Raw genomic sequence first — 20,241 nt, 5'->3', positions numbered from 1 at the left:
CTACTGAATCGAAAGCTTTATAAAAGTCCAAGAAAAGAATAAAACTGTCATCACTAATTAGATCATTGTAGTCCAGTAAGTCTAAAACCAATGTGATATTATTATGAATGTTCCTGTCTTTCAAAAACCCTGATTGTGTCTCACTAATTATACTTGAAACCCCTTGTTTGAGCCTTGTTGCAACTGAGCTAGAGAAAATTTTATAATCTGTATTTAATAAAGTTATGGGCCTTAAGTTATCCAATTGTCGTTTATCTTTGTTTGGTTTAGGAATTAATGTAATTAATCCTTGTTTCATGCTAGACATCAATTCTCCCTTTTCAATACTGGCCAGTATAGCTTTGAATAAAATTTCCCGTAAGTCTTCCCAAAAAAATTGGAAGAAATTAACTGTAAGCCCATCTGGACCAGGGGATTTATTAAGTGCCATTTTCTTAACAGATGCATCTAACTCTTCAATTCTGAAGTCAGATTCACATAATTCCTTAAATGATTCATCAATTTTAGGGATCAGATTATCTATTTGATCAAAAAAGACATCACAATCTGCTTGGGAGAACTGTGAGGAGTATAAATTGGAATAGAATGTATAAGTTTCATTCTCCAAAATTTTAGGGTCGTCACATTCAATGCCATCAATTAACAGAGAAGATATAAAATTTCTTTTCTGTCTGCTCTTTTCTAAATTAAAAAAATATGAAGAATTTCTTTCCCCCTCCTCAATCCACTTGGCCCGTGAACGCACAAAAGCTCCTTCTGCTTTATTTAGGTAGAGCTGATCTAATTTAGTTTGCAACTCCATAAGTTTACTCCTTTCTTGGGTATTTAGATCATCTTTACTACAGCAATAAGTAATTTCTTGGAATAATTTACATTCATATTCTCTTTGCTTTTGACTTATGGTTTTACTGAATTGAATACTAAATTCTCTAATTTTGAATTTAATGAATTCCCATTTACTGGTATAGCCTACAATTAGATGATCAGCCATAATATCTTTTATAATTTTTCTGACTATGTCGCAGTAGTCTTCATTTTGTAAAAGTTTGGCATTGAACTTCCAATAAGTTCTTTTATTTGATTGTCTAATTTCCGATTCTAAGCACAGTTCAATAAAGCAATGATCAGATAGAGGTGCATTTGACATCACAACTTTTACAGTGTGCCTAAGAATGATGTCACTTCCTAGCCAATAGTCTATTCTAGATTTACAAGCTCCATTTGGTTTAAACCAAGAAAAGCTCTTAAATCCTGGATTTCTTACTCTCCAAATATCTGTCAAGTTGTTATTTATCAAAAAATCTATAATTAGGTTATTTTTTTGTGGTCTACCTGTCCTTGAGGGCCATCTATCAGTCCATTCATCAGGAGTCATGTTCCAATCACCACCCATTAAAATGTATTCTGTAGGGTATCGATCTTTAAGTTCAAAAATATTTGAAGTTATATCTTCTAACATAATTTTATTCTGACTTTCATTATTATATCCATAAACGTTGACTAAAATGAAAAACAAACTTTCAACTCTCATTACAGCAATCAACCAATGACCATTCAAGTCAGTCCGTTGTAGTACAAGATCCCCGGGAAAGTTATTGAATAAAATTGCTACACCCCCCGACCTCGTTGAGCCATGGCTAAACAGGATTTTGCTACCCCATTGGTTTGACCAAAAAGATACATCACTATCAGATGAATGAGTCTCTTGTAGAAAAATACAGTTTGATTTTTTACCTTTGCAGTACAAAAATAAGGCTTTTCTTTTAACAGATTCTCTTAAACCCCTAACATTTAAAGAACCAAAACAAATGTTAACATTCAACATGAACTATAGACAGAATATCACTCACCACGTGAGAAAAAGAAGGAAAAAAAGTACTAAATGCTGAGCTCCTTAGACCGCTAACAAGTTTCCACTATTTCAGTTTTTGTCATTTTTAGTTCTCCTGTCTTTCCTCAACTTTGCGTCCATCAATGAAGGCATGTGGACCACGACAGTAGGCTCGTTTACCCGCACGTCTTGCTTCCTCCACCAGAGGCCATAGGCGCTGTCGATCTTGTATGTCCTCCTGCGGCAACATCTCTGCGAAACTGATGCCTTCTTGCTTGCAGGTTGAAGAGTCTTTGGTGCGCCTCCACAATTCTTCTTTGATTTGCCTTTGTGTGAATAGAATAATGATGTTTCTGTTTCTGCCATCAACTCGTTTCCCTAAGTGATGGACAATATCAACGGCCTCTTCTAAGTTCAAGTCAGGGGCAATCTTCTGAAGCGTTTGCAAAACCTTCACTCTAATGTTTTCATCTTTGTCTTCCTTCATCCCTTTCAGTTTTAGGCACCACCTCATTTGGTAGCGCTCCTGTTCTCTCACTCTCCTTTTCAAGTCTTCATTGTCTTTAAGCAGCTGTTCATTCGCATTTGCCAGTTTAACAACTTTCAGTTTGCAATCAACTATCTCTGCAGCATTAAACTCTACAGCCTTAGCCAAGCTGGCAACCATAGCTGCACTTTGTCTGTTTTGTTCCTTGATATCCTCCAGTTGTGCTTCAAATTTTTTGTCAAGTCCCATAATGGCTTCAAAAATAGTTTTATTGGAGATATCGTCTTCCTTCTCTGAAGATTTTGTTCTTTTCTCCTCTGGCGGTTGTTTTGAAGGAGTTGGCGGCGCCAAGTCTGCTCCCCGTTCTCGCTTGTTTAAGCCCACGTTGGCAGCTTCAGTGTTAGCATAGCCATGGTCACTGACTTTAGCATGCGACGTCTTAACATTGGGGTTTGACGGCACAAATTGCAGCTTTGCATTCTTAATAACCTTTTGGGCATCCATAGTTATAATTCGAGTGGAAAGAGAATGAAGTTACTTAGTAAATTTTGCGGTCTTTCGGAGCTCCTGAAAAAAACACGACTGTTCAAGCCGCCATCTTGGTGCCTCCCGATAGAGCGATATAGTCAGAGGCCCTTTCTCAATTCTAAGTACGCAAGTATGTACTCGCGTTCTCGGCGAGACCGGATTTGCTGAGACCGCACGGGAGCACAGACTTGCCGGAAACGGGAGCACGGACTCGCAATTTGTACAATTGGAACACCGGCATACTTGATGATGTCACAGGTCCAGAGTTTTTACTGCCGTCCCCTCTTAATTTAACTGTGAGTAATATGTTATGAAGCTTAACTTTAATCACAGCCAAACCGGTTTACTCAGGAACAAATAAAACACTGAAATAAGCCAAACATTAACATTTAGAAGTGATCTAAGTGACTTATATATCATGTTTAACCTCAGTGGTGAAATCTCTATTAATAAAAATAGTGTACATGTACATACGTGTACATACCTTAATAAAAGGGGTGAAAACGATGTGCTGGGAGTCCGCTGTTCTCGCCGGCTCTAATGATCCTTGACCTCGCTGTCTGCTATGGAGCTGGCGGGTCACAGACGTCTCCGAAAACGTCGGAGCGCGTTTGGAAATATATGATATCTTGATAAATCGAGCAGATATTTGAAGTTTACACAGCTACATTCTCGCTTGAAATAACTTAAATGTTTATTTTGTGACCCAGAAAGAGTAATATTTAAAAGTTTTCAGCCCCGCTCGTCCGCCATTGCCGCGTTTGAGTTTTGGACGAAATGCATTCTGGGATATTTAGCTGTACCAAGTCCACACAACTCACCACCGATGCATGCTCGATAAAACGGGCGGAGCGAGAACTCGGCTTGATGCGTACTTCGAATTGGAACAGTACTTGGTCTCCGACTGATGACGTATCACGAGTAGACGAGAACGCAAGTACGCACATTGAGAAAGGGCCAAAATCTCTATGTTATCTCCTGAGAACAAATAATATGATGTGGGTGTGTCTGCAGGCTTCAGCACTGTGAGCATTAAACACAATAAAAGACTCACAAGTTCCTGCTCAAAGGTCAGCTGCCTTCAGATCAATCATTAACCTGCAGCAGGTTGTGGCCTGATGTGTTTGTAAGAGTTTCACTTTCAGGAGGAGAAGATTTAAACGAGTCACACAAATGTGAACTACAAAGTCTGTGACACACAATTTATGCAAACTGCATGAAATCTGACCTGAAGAAATCCAGTCTTCTGCCTGTTGTGGTTGTGACAGCTGCTCGTAGGAGAGTTTGTTTGTAGGAGGTGGAGATGTTCTCAGATCAAGTGCGTAATCGTCTCTTTGTGTAGACGCTAAAAGCTGTGAGCCAAAACTCTCTGCTCTGAAACTCTTCACTCAGTCCTCACGCTGAGAGTTTAGAGGCTGAACTTCTTGTTCCTCCATAACACTTTTCATGAAACAGCAGAAATGAGCTTGTGTTTCTCAGCAGTGCGCACACAGAGAACCGATCCTCTCTGCTCAGTCTGAACAAATCAAAGTGAAACGTCAGTGAAAACACAGCTGCTGATCAAACTGTGTCAGATTAATGCCTCAATGTTTCACTGTGAGGTTAAAAAATACATAAAAATGATTTAAAGAAGTAGGAGGCAGATTTTCACAATAAGAGCACTTTGTTTTTAATTCAGTTAATGTCAAACTGTCATCAACACCTCTGTGTTGTCTCTGAGCAGATTCAGGCATTACTCAAATAATAAAGGCTTTTTTTCACTATTATACTTTTCATTAGTCTCCAGGTTGATGATTATAAACAGAATTATTAAAGTTTTTATCATTTCAGGCTGAAAATCAACATGAATTTGGTTCTAATCAAAGAAGCTCCTTTAATGTGTGTCATTAAAATCCTCACACAGACTTAAAAAGGCGACATTAACATTAAAATAAATGAAAGAAGCTTCAGCTGAGAGCTTCATGCAGTCATCATCAGCAGCTCATAGCAGTCACAGCTCTTTATTACGCAGCTTTGCAGGAATTAAAGTGGCTGAAGTGTCAGAGTTTGTGTGAGAAGCTGCTTCATGGACAGCTGTACACACGTCTTTATTATTTCTTCATAAATCAAACACACAGGTTTGTCTGCAGATGATTTAAAGTGTGTCGTTGTGCAGTTAAAGCTGTTTGTGTGACGCCCTGACCTCCTGTGAATGAAACAGCCAATCAGATCCATCAGAGAGAGAGCAGGAAGTGTGTGTTTGTGACAGAACAAGGAAACAGTGATGATGATGAACATACAGGTCCTCTGATGTTTCCTGTTACAGTAACGCTTGTTCATCTGTTGCTCTCCTACACTTTCCTATAAATAAAGGAGAAAAAGTCCGTTTAGTTTCATTTCCTACAGCTCAGAGTTACACTTCACATTCCTGCTGTCACATCAAAAAGCTTCACTTTGGTCCAACATCTACATGTTAACATGAAACACAGACAGACTCAGAACATCTGGAACATCTGCACTTTGACCCAAACTGTTATAGCAGGATATTTTCTGCATATTTCTTATGTTGGACCTGTTTGAACTGTAAACGACCTGTAATCATCTGTAAATGGTGTGAGACACACTGAGACCACCTACAGGGCAGCTGGGGAACAGCAGGGATCTGAAATCATATGAGACGTTAGTGAGTGAGAAGAACAAACGGACTTAAGATGGGTCGAGGTGATCAAAGTTGATCTAAAACAGAAGATAAATCCACTGATTCTTTGTAAAGTTCATCTGCTGCTCACATGAATCCATGAAAGATTTATTTCACTGAATGTTTCTTCAAAGCTCATTTCAACCTGTTGAAGTCATGAATGAAAGTGCAGACTGAGAGTGGATCACATGATGTTTGAGGTGTGTCATGTGACATGTTCAGTATTGTCACACATGTCTAGATTGTCCCTGATATCATAACTGCTCAAACACTGATGATTATATTTGAAGAATTATTCCTGATGGCAGCAAAGTTTGAATGGAGCTCTCTGTCTGTGCTGATTTGTCGCCCTCTGGAGGTCAAAGCACAAACCTACAGGGCAGCTGGGGAACAGCAGGGATCTGAAATCATACGAGATGTTAGTGAGAAGTTAGAACAAACGGACTTAAGATGGCTCGAAGTGATCAAAGTTGATCTAAAACAGAAGATAAATCCAAAGCAGCATCAGATGAATGTTACCATTTCCAGTTACGGTGCCCTTCATCTAATATGGAAATGTGTTGGTTTTTTTTAGCCGTGTTGTTGTTCTTCCTATTGTGTTTAGGCCAGAGATGCTCTTCAAACAGCGGACAGACATGACCACATTACAAGAACATGGTGTGAGTCCGATTTGATATTCCAGTCAACGCTGAGAGACCTTAACCAGGAAGTCAGAGGTCAGCTGATGCTGCGAGCAGGAAGTGAACCAAGGGAAAGGTCCACTCTACTCAATCTCAAAGAAAATATGCTGGTATTTGTTGATGTTGATGGTACAATAAAAATATATAATATAATAAATAATAAAATATCATGTGATGATGAGATGTGTTGTTGGTGTTTGTATTTTCTGTAAATGTCTTTTTTAATGTAAATGCTTTGTTCCAGACGGACAGGGAATCAGTTGCTGTACGATGACATCATCTTGATGTTGACGAGGAGGGCGAGAAAAACTAGTTTTGTCCTGCAGATGGCGATCTTGCACCGTGTCCAGAGAGCCGACACTTTGATGGTGCTGCTCTACTCAGCTTACTTTAGCCTGGGTTGGACTCTATATGAGCAGCTTCCACTCTGGTTTCACTCTTAAACACACTTGTTTGATTTCACTTGTAAAAGTTGAAGAATAAATATTTTATTACAAAATTATTTGTTGATGCATTTTTTTAGGGTCAAATATCTTGTTTGATTTGAGGAATGAACTGTTAGGGTGGAAAAAGTGAATCAGGTTAAAATAGTGGTGCTTTATATCAGTGAAGATGTATAATGTAATTTAAAATGTTGATGATGGGTTGTAGTGGGCTTGTACTTACAAAACTGCCTCATTTTATTGGAACGATCCACAGTTGCATCCACTCACGGATGACATCTGACATCATTTGACATCTGGTCTGAACACGTTTGTACACAAGATGCCTCAGTTCTGGATGTTCCCACAGACTCCTCTGTGCACCTAAAGAAAAGGTCAAGGGTCAGCAGCACATGTAGTTGGGACAAGTCTTCAGTCGCACAAACTACATAATCATTTTCCTCCAATGACGACTTTTCACTTGCAGAAATGGTCCTGTGTGATTTCCAGGCTGTGATATAAAAACTAGTTCCTAATGGCAGCGACTCACTCAGTAAACATGTGTTTCCTTCACCAACCTCACACACAGATCCAATAAGATCAGGAAGTGGGCAGTATAGTACAATATGTGTTATTCTGTGCTGCACTGCCCAAACTAAAGATCTGCTGAAGTGTTGGAAATGATCCAGATGTTTATTTTGGACGATACAGCAGAAGATCAGACATGAAAGTGGAGATAACACAGAAGACCTGCAGCAAAGGTCAGAGGTCAGACTGGGCCCTGGATTCAACAATGAGCCAATGATCATCAAGCAGTGACTAAAGCAGAGCCCTGACGTTCTGACATTCATCACACAGTCAGAACAAATGTCTGCTGATGACTTCATCTCATGAAACGACTGATAGATGTCAGTTCATTGATCAGCTGAGCTGCTGATCTTCATGGTCACAGAAACATTCAGCTTGTTTCAATCAGTAAATAACTCCCACTACTCCCAGTTTGAACTGTTCCCACTCAAAATGCTGTGAGAACAATGATCATTGTAGAACTTCACAAACATCACGTGTTGTTTTCCACATGTAAGATCAGCAAACACACAGAAACTTCCTGTTGCCACACACGGCCTCTAAAATCTCTTCCACGCTTTCTGTCTGAAGTCCACTCTCTGTGTCGGATCCACAGGAAACAACAAGATCTTATTAACATGGTTTTCAATGTGTCTCCTTCCAAAAAGTCCAACCAATGAACAAATGTGTGTATTTGTGGAGGCCGAACAAAAGCATGACACATTTCTCTGTTTCTATAAACTGGAGTCAAACACAAACATGAAGAGTTTCACTGACAGACTCCAAAATGCCCCCACAGTGGATCAAAGGGAAATCCTACAGTGTGGCCAGAGACTCTTAATGGCTCCAACATCAACACATCCACAATGTTGGATCCAGTTCTGCCTCACAGAGTTACTAAGACACACCCTCTGCCAGCATCACAACAGCTCCACCTGCTTCACCTGCCTCCTCAGCATCTGTACACCTGAAGAGAAAAGAAAGGCTCCAACAGCTCAAATCTACAAAGGATTCATGAAGTTTCATCCAACAATAACATGTTTGCCTTCCACAGTGTGCTGTTAGACACCACTGTACCTCTGCCATTTCAAAAAGAGCAGCTTGGGAACATTTTGGCTCCAAACACTTTGTGTTTAAGTTCTTTGTTTTCTTTGTGAAGCCGACAACATCTGGAGCTTTGTGACTCATAGAAACATCATTTTGTTCTTTAGATGACAGCAGATTGGGACTGAATAATCAATCACTATCAAACCAATAAAGACAAACATGCTGATTTTACAGGAACTTTGTTGGAGAAGCTGCAAAGACATGAAACTGGTGGAGATCCCAAACCAGTTGATAGTGCTGGTTATTCCAAATAAAGCTGTTTCCCTTTGAGATGAAATGACTTTGTGTCCTGATATATAATAAAGATGTTGTTGTTTTTGAGCCCCTGTATTAAAAGTAGTTTAAAGTCAGCTTGAGTTTGATGTCTTTATGTCAAAGCTGCTCATGATGTTGAGCTGCTGATGGAATAAAAACAATATAAAAGCATGTAGTCCAGACTTAAATGCAGCCTGTTGTTAGCTGAGGTCCACACACAGTGTTTGACAGTGTAAAGTGTGTGAAAGGGCTGCTGGTGGAGCTCACTAGGATGAGCAGGTGACCATGTGCCACGAGGTGGAGAGCAGCTGGCCTGGCTTTGACCCGGGCCACGCCCCCTTTCTCTCTGCTTTGCTGTCACTTATCTTCACTGCTCTGTCCAATAAAGCTGAAAAAGGCCCCGAATCAAAGAAATCTGCTGCAGCCTCTGAAATGTCTTCTGTTTCCTTCCCGACGGCTTTTTCACCGTCAGCCCATCAGACAGTCCAGCAGCATTTATGATGATGTCATGATGTTGAAGAGGCTGCTACGGTGGCCTCCCATGACCCCCAGCCTCATCACAGCTGAGATGCAGACATTTGAAAACATTCAGCAGACAACTGAATAACAGTCCAACACAACAGTCTGTGTGCAGACACACACTGACCTTTCATATAGTCAAACACAGCTGGTTGAGTCATTTCTCTGTGAGTCTAAACACAGCACACACAGAGAAATGTAGACAGGATGTGCAGCCAGTGCAGTAAATGGTCTCAATATCAGCTCTTTAGAAAATGATCCTGATGAACATGAAACTAACATCCAATGAGAAACAGCTTCCTTGTTTCATGTCCAATAACAATAAATGCAGAGCTAATAAAGAGCTGTTCTATTGTAAAATGCTGAGATGATTATTAGACAGAACCCAGCGGCTCACCAAAAGCCTGCATTGAAAATCTATATGAAAGTCATCTATGCTCATATATGGCAAAATCCTGTAACTGTCACTGTGTTTTTCATCTGTGCTCTTGTTGGTTGGACAAGTTTGTAAATGACAAAGAGTTCAGTGAACTTTGCATCCATCAGATCCTGTTAGATGTTTGTTTTTCCTTCACAGCTTTGTGATGAAGGCTGAAGAACAGAGATATGAACTATTGCCAACATGAATCCTGATGCATGACGTGGGCACAGACCCACCAAAGCAACACTCAGCTCACCTCATTCCAGGCGCTGGTCTGCTGGAGACCATGAGCCTTGTTAGTCACACATCAGCACCGTGGTAGGAAACAGCCTCCATCATTTCATTAGATCTGAATTTGGACTGTTTCCCTCTGGATGAACCAAGTCTGTCAAATCTATTGATCCAACACAAACAAACACATTGGCTCACAGTCAGATTGGCTTTGTATGGATGGTGTAACAGGGGGCTGGGAAAGGATGCTGAAAGCTGAATATAACACAGAACAATAACAGGACATATAATAATGTAGAAACATGATCTTCAACAGGCACACTTCTGTTATTCATGATCACAAACACAAAGAACTTGTGCAGCCCTGATATCAGCCCTAATATATGAGTGTGTTTGACCAAAGACTGAAACAGCATCAACATGACAGCTGTAAGAAATCTTCTCTCAGCCTTGTTTGGCAGAAGATCCCTGCAACAAAGATTGTAGCTGAAAGATGACGTGTGTAAAGTTTGCTCTGTGGGAGGGTCGAGGCTGTTTTTAGACCTTTGATAGTTTCCAATCCAGTTCTGACAGACAGGAATAAAAACAACATCATTAAGATCAGATCATGGAGCTGTTTGCTGCCTTGTTTCTATCTTCACATTACAAGACTTTACTACAATAAAGATGCTGACATGTATCTGTAGCAACAACATCATTGAATCTAGAACAACTGGAGCCAAACCAGTGGCTCTGCTGGGATCACTGGTGAGCCAACACTTCCTTGTTGATGCAGATTTCAGGGCTTCCTTTTGCTCCTCCGTTATAACTGTTCTCTCTTCTCAACACATGATGACACAAAGGAATCAGCAGTGACAAAGATGATGCTGAAGAGAAGCACACACTTCACACATATAACAGAGCAGTGCAGTTACACACACCTCTGCTCGACATCAGGCCTCAAACAAAGACACAAAACACTAACTTGACTCTAAACAGAAGAAACGAGCAGCTGTTTCTGTTCTGTGCTTATTTATATTTGACACACATGCTTCTCTTTGTGCAAACACACATCGCACTATAAGGGTAACCTCGCACACAATGATTGGACAGCACAGTGATGATGCTGGGAGATCCTATACGCAGCAACACAGAAACACTGAGAACTTTAAACAATGATGGAAAGTGTTATAAATGACTTGTTGGCCTCTGATCTGTCACAAACAGCTGAAACGTGTCTCTCATGAGTCACATGAAGGTTTTTGACAGAAAGGACAAAAAGTAGCTGCAGTCAGTTTGTGTCATTTTTATATTTATTCATCTGGGAGAAAAATCTGAGGGACATTAAAATGTGTTTTCAACAGAGACAAGAACATGAATATAACAGAACAGGTAAATGAACATGTTTCAAGTAAACAGCTGGACTGATCAGGTCCAAACACAGAGTGATAAACTTGTCAAACAGCTGTCATATCTTTATATAGAAGCTCTTTATAAATGCTGCTCACTGCAGTCTGTTTACTAATAATGTCAAAGTGTTAGAAACACAGAAACATCAGAATGGTCTTTGTTCACAGAAACCTGTCTGGGATCCTTTGTTGTTCTTTTGATGCAGAGTTACATTATAAATATAAAGAGTTATTTCAGAGTCTCATCAGTTTTCCTGCATGTCTTTATTTAACACATCAGCAGGGCTGAAGCTCTCATGTTAAACACACACTGATCTATGGACACGTTCATGTGTTTCTAACAGAACCAGGCTGTTATCAGCCTGCACTAACATTATGTCACACACACTGAATGTAACAGTGACAGTTTACATCATCACACAATCAGCTGTGATTGTTTCACTGTCATCAAACGAGTCAACAGGAAGTAGAATCAATAGAAACCAATCATTTACTGACAGCATGTCTGATGGAAATAAGTGCAGATTATGTATGAAGTCTAACTGCACACAGTAACTGTGTTACAATAAGGACTTAACAGCGCCCTCTGCTGGAGTGTTTCAGTACTGCGTTAACTAGAATACACCACCTCCTCCTCACACCACCTGCTACAGCTCTACTCTTCTATGACTACAGTCATCCACAGCACTGATGTGAGGTCACATGGTTCATATGTAAGGAGCACAGCTGACCTCAGGTCAGTTTAATGACTGTGAGCAGCAGCTGTGTTATTGTCACTGTGACAGGGAGACACTCTCAGACACAGCGCTCATGTCAGCTTGTTCTCATGCAGGAGGATCAGGAGCTCCATGTTTGTCTTTCTGTTTGAATCATGATGTGTTTGTGCCATCAGAGTCTGTCATGAGTACTCAGGGTTTCACAGCAGCTCTTCTGGATGCTGACGAGGACTCCAACCTCATGTTTCACCTCTCTGAGCTTCTGATGTCTGTGAACACTCGTGTTTCTTCTCTGGGCTCATCTGGACAAAAACACCTTTCTGTGTTTGGCTGCAGCCTCATTCTGACTGACAGGAAGTGTGTTATCCATGAGCTGCACTTCTGTGAGGAAGTTTCCTGCTGTGTTTCCTGTCTGTGGACAAACACGAGTGTTCCAGCTGAGGACTTGGTTCCTTCCACCTGTCCATACAGGACATCACGCTGTCTGCAGCTCTGTAAATGCAGCTCCAGGTCCTTCCACGTGCTGCTCTGTATTTGTGCAGTTTGTAGTGTGTCCTGGGAAACGTAGCACACATGGTGTTCTTCTGCTGTTTCCTCCTTTCACTGAGTGTGAAACACTGACGCTGTGCTGTTGTTCACAGAGGGGAGCTGATTCTAGCTGCAGCTGGACTCTGTCATCTAACTGAATGTGTTGGTGCTGATCACGGGGCTCTGAGGGGGGAGCAGCAGGAGGACTCTGGATGCTGACGTCAGTGTATCTGTGGAAGCTCCCACAGCGTGTCTGTCATTCAATATTGTGCTGTATATTGTATCTATGCAAAGATGAACAGACTGTGTGTTCACTGGTCTCTGTGCTGCAGCTCTGATGTCATCATCACTCCCTCCTCCACCCTCAGCAGTCCCAGCATGCTGCTGTGGTGCACCCCACCCTCACTCTACACCTGAGCCACAGACCACACCCTCCACCTCAATATACACCACAGTTTTCTCTGCTGTGGAAATGAGATCAGGAGGAAATCATCATTATTATTATTTAATAAACGCTCACATTAATGTGGGCTTATTTGTTTCATATTAGAAACATTAGTTGAGTGTTTTTAGTATAAAATGGTCAAAGTCCCTCTTTTTGCTCCTCCCCTCACCTGTGGATGGCCGGTGCTGTTACCGTGGTGACAGCTTGGATGTGTTTCAGTCCTGCCTGGTTATCACTGCAGGAATCTTTCACATTTATTACAGGTAATAACGCTGATTTTTCTGTGTATTATGAACCAAATGTATCCTGATACACACAGAGATGGATGAGCAGAGGGTTTTTTTGCAGTTTATGTAGTTACTATGGACTTAATGCATACATATTATTAAAATTAGGGCTATAACAGTTGTATTGATGTATAGCAACTTGAAATGCTCCCACAAATGGCTCCACAGCATGTAAAAATATAACAAAAGCTCTGGCGGACTTGGTTCTGTGGTCAGTCTTAAAGGGTGAAGTTAAACTCTGTAATCTTCACTGTGTCACAGAGTTCAGTGAGTCCCGTTATTCACAGTATCAATCAGATCATCAGAGAACAGCTGATCAGCAATCAGTGGTGCCAACAGCGCCTCCTGTGGTGAGAGGATGCAATAATGCAATGTAGCATTTTTCCACTCAACACTTGCAGTCATGGAAACTGTCTGTTGGATCTGTGTGACGTTGCTTTCTTGGTTAGAGTTCCTCACAAATGTCCAGATGATTCTTCTAATGAGGCGTCGACCATGTTTGCAGCTCTTTGGAAGAAAACGTCGCCCTTTGCCATCCTTACTTTTCTTTGACTTCTTCAAATGCAGCTGAACTCCAGCTGGTATTTTCTTGGACTTTGCAGCTGTTTCTGGTCATCAGTTCATTCCTGCAAACCTCTGAAGCTGAACAACAATGATGCTGCATTGCTGGCTGATCCCAAAAGGTTGATTCTGTTCATCTGGACGTTTTCAGAAACGTTTGCTCACTGATCAGGTGACTTCTTCAGTCTCAGCTGACTGCAGCTTTACAAGCTTACAAACAGCACATTTGCACAATGACTGAAAGCAGCAGCACCTGATATATATGATACTAATATAATACATATACATATATAATCCATACTAATGATGAAGGAACTGAGCTCACAGTCCATTGTTCATTCAGTGAACTACTCAGTTTATTTTGGGCCTCAGAAATGCTCACTCTGTTTGTACATCACTGTCAGCAATAGACTCATTCTGCTGTGTGGACAGGAACACATGTGACATCACTTCCTGTTTGTTTGTGACTGAAGAGGAAGAAGTTTACAAGGAATCATTTAGAAGAGTTTCAAACATCAACTGATTGAATCCATGAATCTGAAAACGTGTTTGTGAGTGAAAGAGACAGACATGTACAGACTGAACTATCTGTTCAACAGTCAGAGTGTTTCTGTAACAGGAGACACTCTTTACACTCCACTCAGCACAGGGACACTGAGGAACCAGGAGACCAGAGAAACCTAAACCCAGGATAAAGAGTTTGAGTGAATGTGGTGTTGAAGGTGTGGAGGTGGATCAGAGTGTCAGAGGAGACTCTGTAGAAGGACAGAGTGCCAGCAGGACAGTCCACATACACTGCTGCTCTGTTAGAGACAGAGGAGGAGGAGGAGGAGGAGATGGATGTGTAGCTGTAATTGTGCCAGACAGTAAAGGGATCATCATCATCGTCTTCATCACACTCCAGACTCCAGGACTGATCATTGTATCCAAACACACAGTCATCACTGTTTCCTTTCCTTCTGATGCTTCTGTAACTCACTGATATATAAACGTCTCCTCTCCACTCGACCTCCCAGTAACAGCGACCAGTCAGACCATTTCTACACAGCAGCTGATAAACATCAAATCTGTCTGGATGATCAGGATATGACTGAACCTCCTCCACATGTGTCACCTTCCTGTTGTTGTCAGACAGTTGGAGCCATTTGTTCACTGTGTTTGTGTCGATTGTGAGTTGACAGGAATCTGATGGAGAGAACAAACACAATCCAGCTGCAGTTATTGATCCATCATCTGTTCATTGATTGACACTTTGATGATGACTCCTGACATGATGAAGATGGTTGAATGTGTGCTGCTTTGTTTTCATGAATCCCATTAAAAACACACTTACACTTCCTCAGACCTGGTCTCAACCATCGGACTCCAGCAGGCTCCACCCTGAAAGGAGGAGGGGGGTCAGAGCAGCACAGTCAGCATGCACACATGGACATTACATGGCTCTCACACACACACTGTTACACACTGAGCTCAAAGCTCGGCTCCACTGTTTTATTCAAAGAAATCTACATTTATTTATCAGCACATTTAAAAACAGCTTGAGCCAAAGTGCTGCACAGAGTAGAGAGAAAATAGGAAACATACACAGTAATGACTATAAAGACTGGTCAGGATTGAAAGCTACAGAGTACAAATGTGTTTCCAACCGGCTTTTAAAAATGTCCAGTGTTGGTGACGACCTGATGTGAAGGGCGACTGTTCCAGAGTTTGGCTGCAGCCATCGATAAAGCTCACCTCTGTTTTTACGTCTAGTTCTGGTCAGAAGCTGCTTATCTGCAGACCTGAGGGCTCCACTTGGATTCTTTTGTTAAAGAGAGATAAGATGGAGCCAATCCATTCACAGATTTAAAGACAACCAGATCTGGAAGTGGATTCTACCACGTACTGGTAACCAGTGGAAAAAGCTGGTGATGGGTCGTCTAGCACAGACCCACCGCTGGAACCAGACAATTGATGAGGGAGAGAACTGTGACAGCGCCGTTCCTTCACTTGACCTCAGTCGCTCTCGTCTGCTCCCTCGTAACACTGCTCTTTATTGAGCTTACATGAATATGCACAAGTTCATTATGACGTCTTACACAGGTATGAACAAAGAGTACCAGTCTGTGCATAGTGTGTGTGTGTGTGTCTGTGTGTGTGTCTGTGTGTGTGTCTGTGTCTGTGTCTGTCTGTGTGTCTGTGTGTGTGTCTGTGTGTGTGTGTGTGTGTGTCTGTGTCTGTCTGTGTGTGTGTGTGTGTGTGTCTGTGTCTGTGTGTGTGTGTGTGTGTCTGTGCGTGTGTGTGTGTGTCTGTGCGTGTGTGTGTGTGTGTGTGCGTGTGTGCGTGTGTGTGTGCGTGCGTGCGTGCGTGTGTGTGTGTGCGTGTGTGTGTGTGTGTTCCAGATGTGACCCTGTGACCCCAAAGCTGGTGCTAAGAGTCCAGCGGTCCCCCTAACAAAGGGCTCTTATACTTAACCAGACACAGAGTAGGTGTCCTCCTACACCAGGGGTCTCAAACTCGCGGCCCGCGGGCCAATTGCGGCCCGCAGGACGATAGTTTTTGGCCCCAACTTAATATGAAAATGTAATGTTAGTTTGATAATGTATGACACTTTACACTCACATAGACACGTGGGAACGTGCACATGTAGGCATTCACGTGCTCGTGCACATAGACACAGACAGAGTTTGCAGCACACCGTAGGGGGTTTTATAATGGGGTCACTTCTATAAAGCTGGCTGTAACTAACAAAGGGGTGAAGATTTTTGCAGAGGGACACCGGCCTCATCTTCCCTTCTAGAAGTTAAATGAAGATGAATAAAGATGAATAAAGATTTTGTAAAAATGACTACTGAGTCCGGTGCCATCTCTGGATGCTCGAGGAATAAAAAGAACCGGGGTAAAACTGATTTCGTAACAACTGCTACCGGCTTTTTATCTGCCGATCGCCGTGCTACGGTTGCAAGAAAAAGAAGCAGAAATGACGTTCTCTACGCGTTGAGACGTTCCCCGTCCGTCGGCTAAACGCTTGATTGAAACTTCAATGCGACAGTGACACCAAGTAGAATTATAAATGTCACATAGCCCCAAACATGTCTTTTTCAAAGCCTGCGGTGAAGAGAAAGGTTGGTGATGAGCACCGACAATTTCAGGAAAAGTGGGAAATGCAATATTTCTTTGTTGAGCACAGGGGCACCCCGACCTGTCTTATTTGCACAGAGAAAGTTGCGCTGCACAAGGAATACAATTTGAAACGTCATTACACAACTAGACATGCTGAGCTGGATGCAAAATACCAGGGAGACGAGAGAGCGAACCGGGTTGCCAGTCTTAAAACAGATCTACTGAGGCAGCAAGATTTCTCCAAGAAAGCAACCAAAGAGAATAATGCAGCAGTCGGAGCCACGTGGTTAGTGAGATGATTGCTAAAGCAGGGAAGCCATTCACAGAAGGTGCATTTGTCTAAAAGTGCATATTGCAGGCTGCAAATATAGTCTGCCCGGGAAAGAAAGGTCAGTTTAGCAACATCAGCCTTTCTGCCAACACCGCAGCAGATCGCATTTCTGACCTGTCAAGTGACATTTATGACCAACTGTGTGAGAAAGCCAAATGTTTCAGTGTATACTCAGTCGCTCTTGATGAGACCACAGACATCACCGACACTGCCCAGCTCCCAATGTATGTCCGTGGTGTTGATGACAGTTTTGAAGTGATGGAGGAGCTGCTCACAGTAATTCCAATGCATGGCCAGACCACCGCTCAGCAGATATTTACAAGCTGTGTGATGCCATTGAGAATGTTGGTTTGCCATGGAAGAGGTTTGTTGGAATAACAACAGATGGAGCGCCATCAATGACAGGGAGGAAACATGGACTGGTGGCACAAAACAAACTGGAAGAGGAAGGCGTGGAGGAGGCCATTGCTCTGCACTGCATCATCCATCAGCAGGTCCTTTGCAGCAAATGCCTGAAGTTTGACAATGTGATGTCTATTGTTGTGAAATGCATCAACCAAATCAGATCCAGGGGCTTAAAGCACCGAAGGTTCTGTGCTTTTTTAGAGGAAATGGAGTCAGAATATGGGGATGTGCTCGACTTCACTGAGGTACGTTGGCTCAGCAGGGGAAATGTATTAAAGAGACTTTTTGAGTTGAGAGCAGAAGTGAAGCCTTCATGGAGAAGGATGGAGTTAGTGTTCCTGTGCTAACTGATCCCAAATGGCTCATGGACTCAGCTTTTCTTGTTGATATGACACATGAGCTTAATGTACTGAACAAGACGTTACAAGGCCAGGGGCAACTTGTCAGTGCTGCCTATGACAACGTGAGAGCATTCTCCACAAAACTGGCGCTCTGGAAAGCTCAGCTCTCTCAGACAAACCTTTGCCATTTCCCAGCATGCAAGGCACTCGTGGATGCAGGCACACCATTCAGTGCTGACGAGTATGTTGATGTCATTTTGAGGCTACAGGAGGAATTTGATCACAGATTTGCTGACTTCAAGACACACAGAGCCACCTTTCACATTTTTGCGGACCCCTTCTCCTTTGATGTGCAAGATGCCCCTTCTGTGCTTCAAATGGAGCTCATTGAGCTGCAGTGCAACTCTGAACTCAAAGCAAAGTTCAGGGAGGTGAGTGGAAAAGCAGACAAGCTTGGACAATTTTTGAGAGACTTGAGCCCTAGTTTCCCTCGGCTTTCCCGAATGTTCAAGCGGACCATGTGCCTTTTTGGTAGCACATACTTGTGCCAAAAGCTCTTCTCCACTTTGAACTTCAATAAGTCCAAGTACAGGTCCAGACTTACGGATGATCATCTTCAAGACATACTGAGGGCCGCAACTGCTTCCTCCCTCAGGCCAAATCTGGCTCGGCTATGCGAGAGGAAACGCTGCCAGGTCTCTAGCAGCAAGGAGTAGGCAAGAGAAGCCATGTTCAGAAGAACAGTTCATTTTCTACAGTGTTCCATTCATGTTCAGAAGAAGGTTATAGAACTGTTAATACAGACATTTCAATCTAAATACAGCAGATATAGAAGACTGAAAGAAAAACACAAGTTCACTGACTAAAAATATCTTATTATTATTTTATTTATGTATTACAGATTGATTTATTTTCTTATTAATTCTTAATTTGTTTATTTATTTTTCATATTTTGTGTTAAAAAATAAAAATAAAGAGATTTGAGAAGATTGGAATTTTTTAACCATGCCTTTCTTGTAGAAAACCTAATGCGGCCCAGCCTCACCCAGACTCTGCCTGCAGCGGCCCCCAGCTAAATTGAGTTTGAGACCCTTGTCCTACACCATAAATCAGTAAGAGAGGGTACGACCTCTCTCATGGCCCCAAGTGGTGTGTGCATGCCAGAGCACTCTGGAAGGCATACAGAGTCTTTACAGACTACTAAGGATCGAACCTCTATCATCATGCAATCAATTATACAACTCTAAGCATATATGAGTAAATATTTCTAAGCATCAATCAACAATATAAACCTTACAGCTGGTTTTAATAACAGAATTCATTTGTTTCTCAAATGAGAAAGAGCTATCGAGAAACACTCCTAAATCTTTAGTTCTTAACTTTTCCAGTGGGCCAAGGTCAACATTATTAGATAATGCTAATTCTTTTCCCTTACATTATAACAATGTGAGGAGTTAATGCTAAGTATACTGCCATTAGCGGCTAATTCTAATTAGGGGTGAATAATTATTAGTAGCTAATGCTAATATCGTTTTCTCTTCCCTTTTAACAATGTGAACAACTAGTGCTAGGTAGGCTGATGCTAGCAGCTAATGCTAATTTGACGTGAATTAGCATTATATTAGTGAGGAGTTAATGCTAAGTAGGCTGCCATTAGTGGCTAATGCTAATTTTAGATGAAAAAGCATTAGCAGCTAATGCTCATATTGTTTTCCTTTGCTTTGTAAGAATGACAGCAGCTAATGATACGAAGTCTACCATTATTAACAATTGTTAATTTGATGTAAATTAGCATTATCTGATAATGGTAACCCTTTTCCCCTGCATTATAACTATGTCAGGAGTTAATGCTAACTAGGCTTCCATTAGGGGCTAACTCTAATTAGGTGAATAATTATTAGCAGCTAATGCTAATATTGTTTTCCCTTCCCTTTTAACAATGTGAGCAGCTAATTCTAATTTGATGTGAATTAGCATTATATTAGTGAGCAGTTAATGCTAAGTAGGCTGCCATTATTAACTAATGCTACTTTGACGTGAATTAGCATTATGTGCTAATACTAATACTGTTTTCCCTTACTTTTAACAATGTGAGCGGCTAATTCTAAGTACGCTCTTGTAAATAGCTAATTCTAATTTAGTGTGAATTAGCATTATTCAATAATGCTAACACTGTTTTCTCTTACTTATTAAAAATGATAGTAGCTAATACTAATACTCTTTTCCGTTGGGTAACAACGATGTGAGGAGTTAATGCTAAGTAGGCTGCTTTTAGAGGCTTATTCTAATTAGGGCTGAATAATTATTAGTAGCTAATGCTAATACCGTTTTCTCTTTCCTTATAACAATATGAGCAGCTAATGCTAATTTGATGTGAATTAGCATTATATTAGTGAGGAGTTAATGCTAAGT

General features: G+C 41.5%; 2 protein-coding genes across 4 annotated transcripts in view; both read right to left on the bottom strand.

Annotated features, from left to right (window-relative positions):
- The window catches only part of LOC309702243 (protein NLRC3-like), a 237,265-nt gene that overhangs the window by 29,644 nt on the left and 187,380 nt on the right, over window positions 1-20,241 (bottom strand). The gene's annotated exons all lie outside the window — the stretch shown is intronic.
- The window catches only part of LOC309702415 (NACHT, LRR and PYD domains-containing protein 12-like), a 325,943-nt gene continuing 319,610 nt past the window's right edge, over window positions 13,909-20,241 (bottom strand). The window contains exons 13-14 of the mRNA XM_082527133.1: window positions 14,984-15,030; window positions 13,909-14,835 (exon numbers count right to left, since the gene is read on the bottom strand). Coding sequence (XP_082383259.1) covers window positions 14,291-14,835; window positions 14,984-15,030 — 592 coding nt within the window. The 3' untranslated portion in view covers window positions 13,909-14,290. The remainder of the gene's footprint in view (window positions 14,836-14,983; window positions 15,031-20,241) is intronic.

Source organism: Aulonocara stuartgranti, assembly GCF_965226115.1.
Source record: "Aulonocara stuartgranti genome assembly, chromosome: 3".
Taxonomy (NCBI): Eukaryota; Metazoa; Chordata; class Actinopteri; order Cichliformes; family Cichlidae; genus Aulonocara; species Aulonocara stuartgranti.
This window is presented reverse-complemented; position numbering and strand designations above follow the sequence as displayed.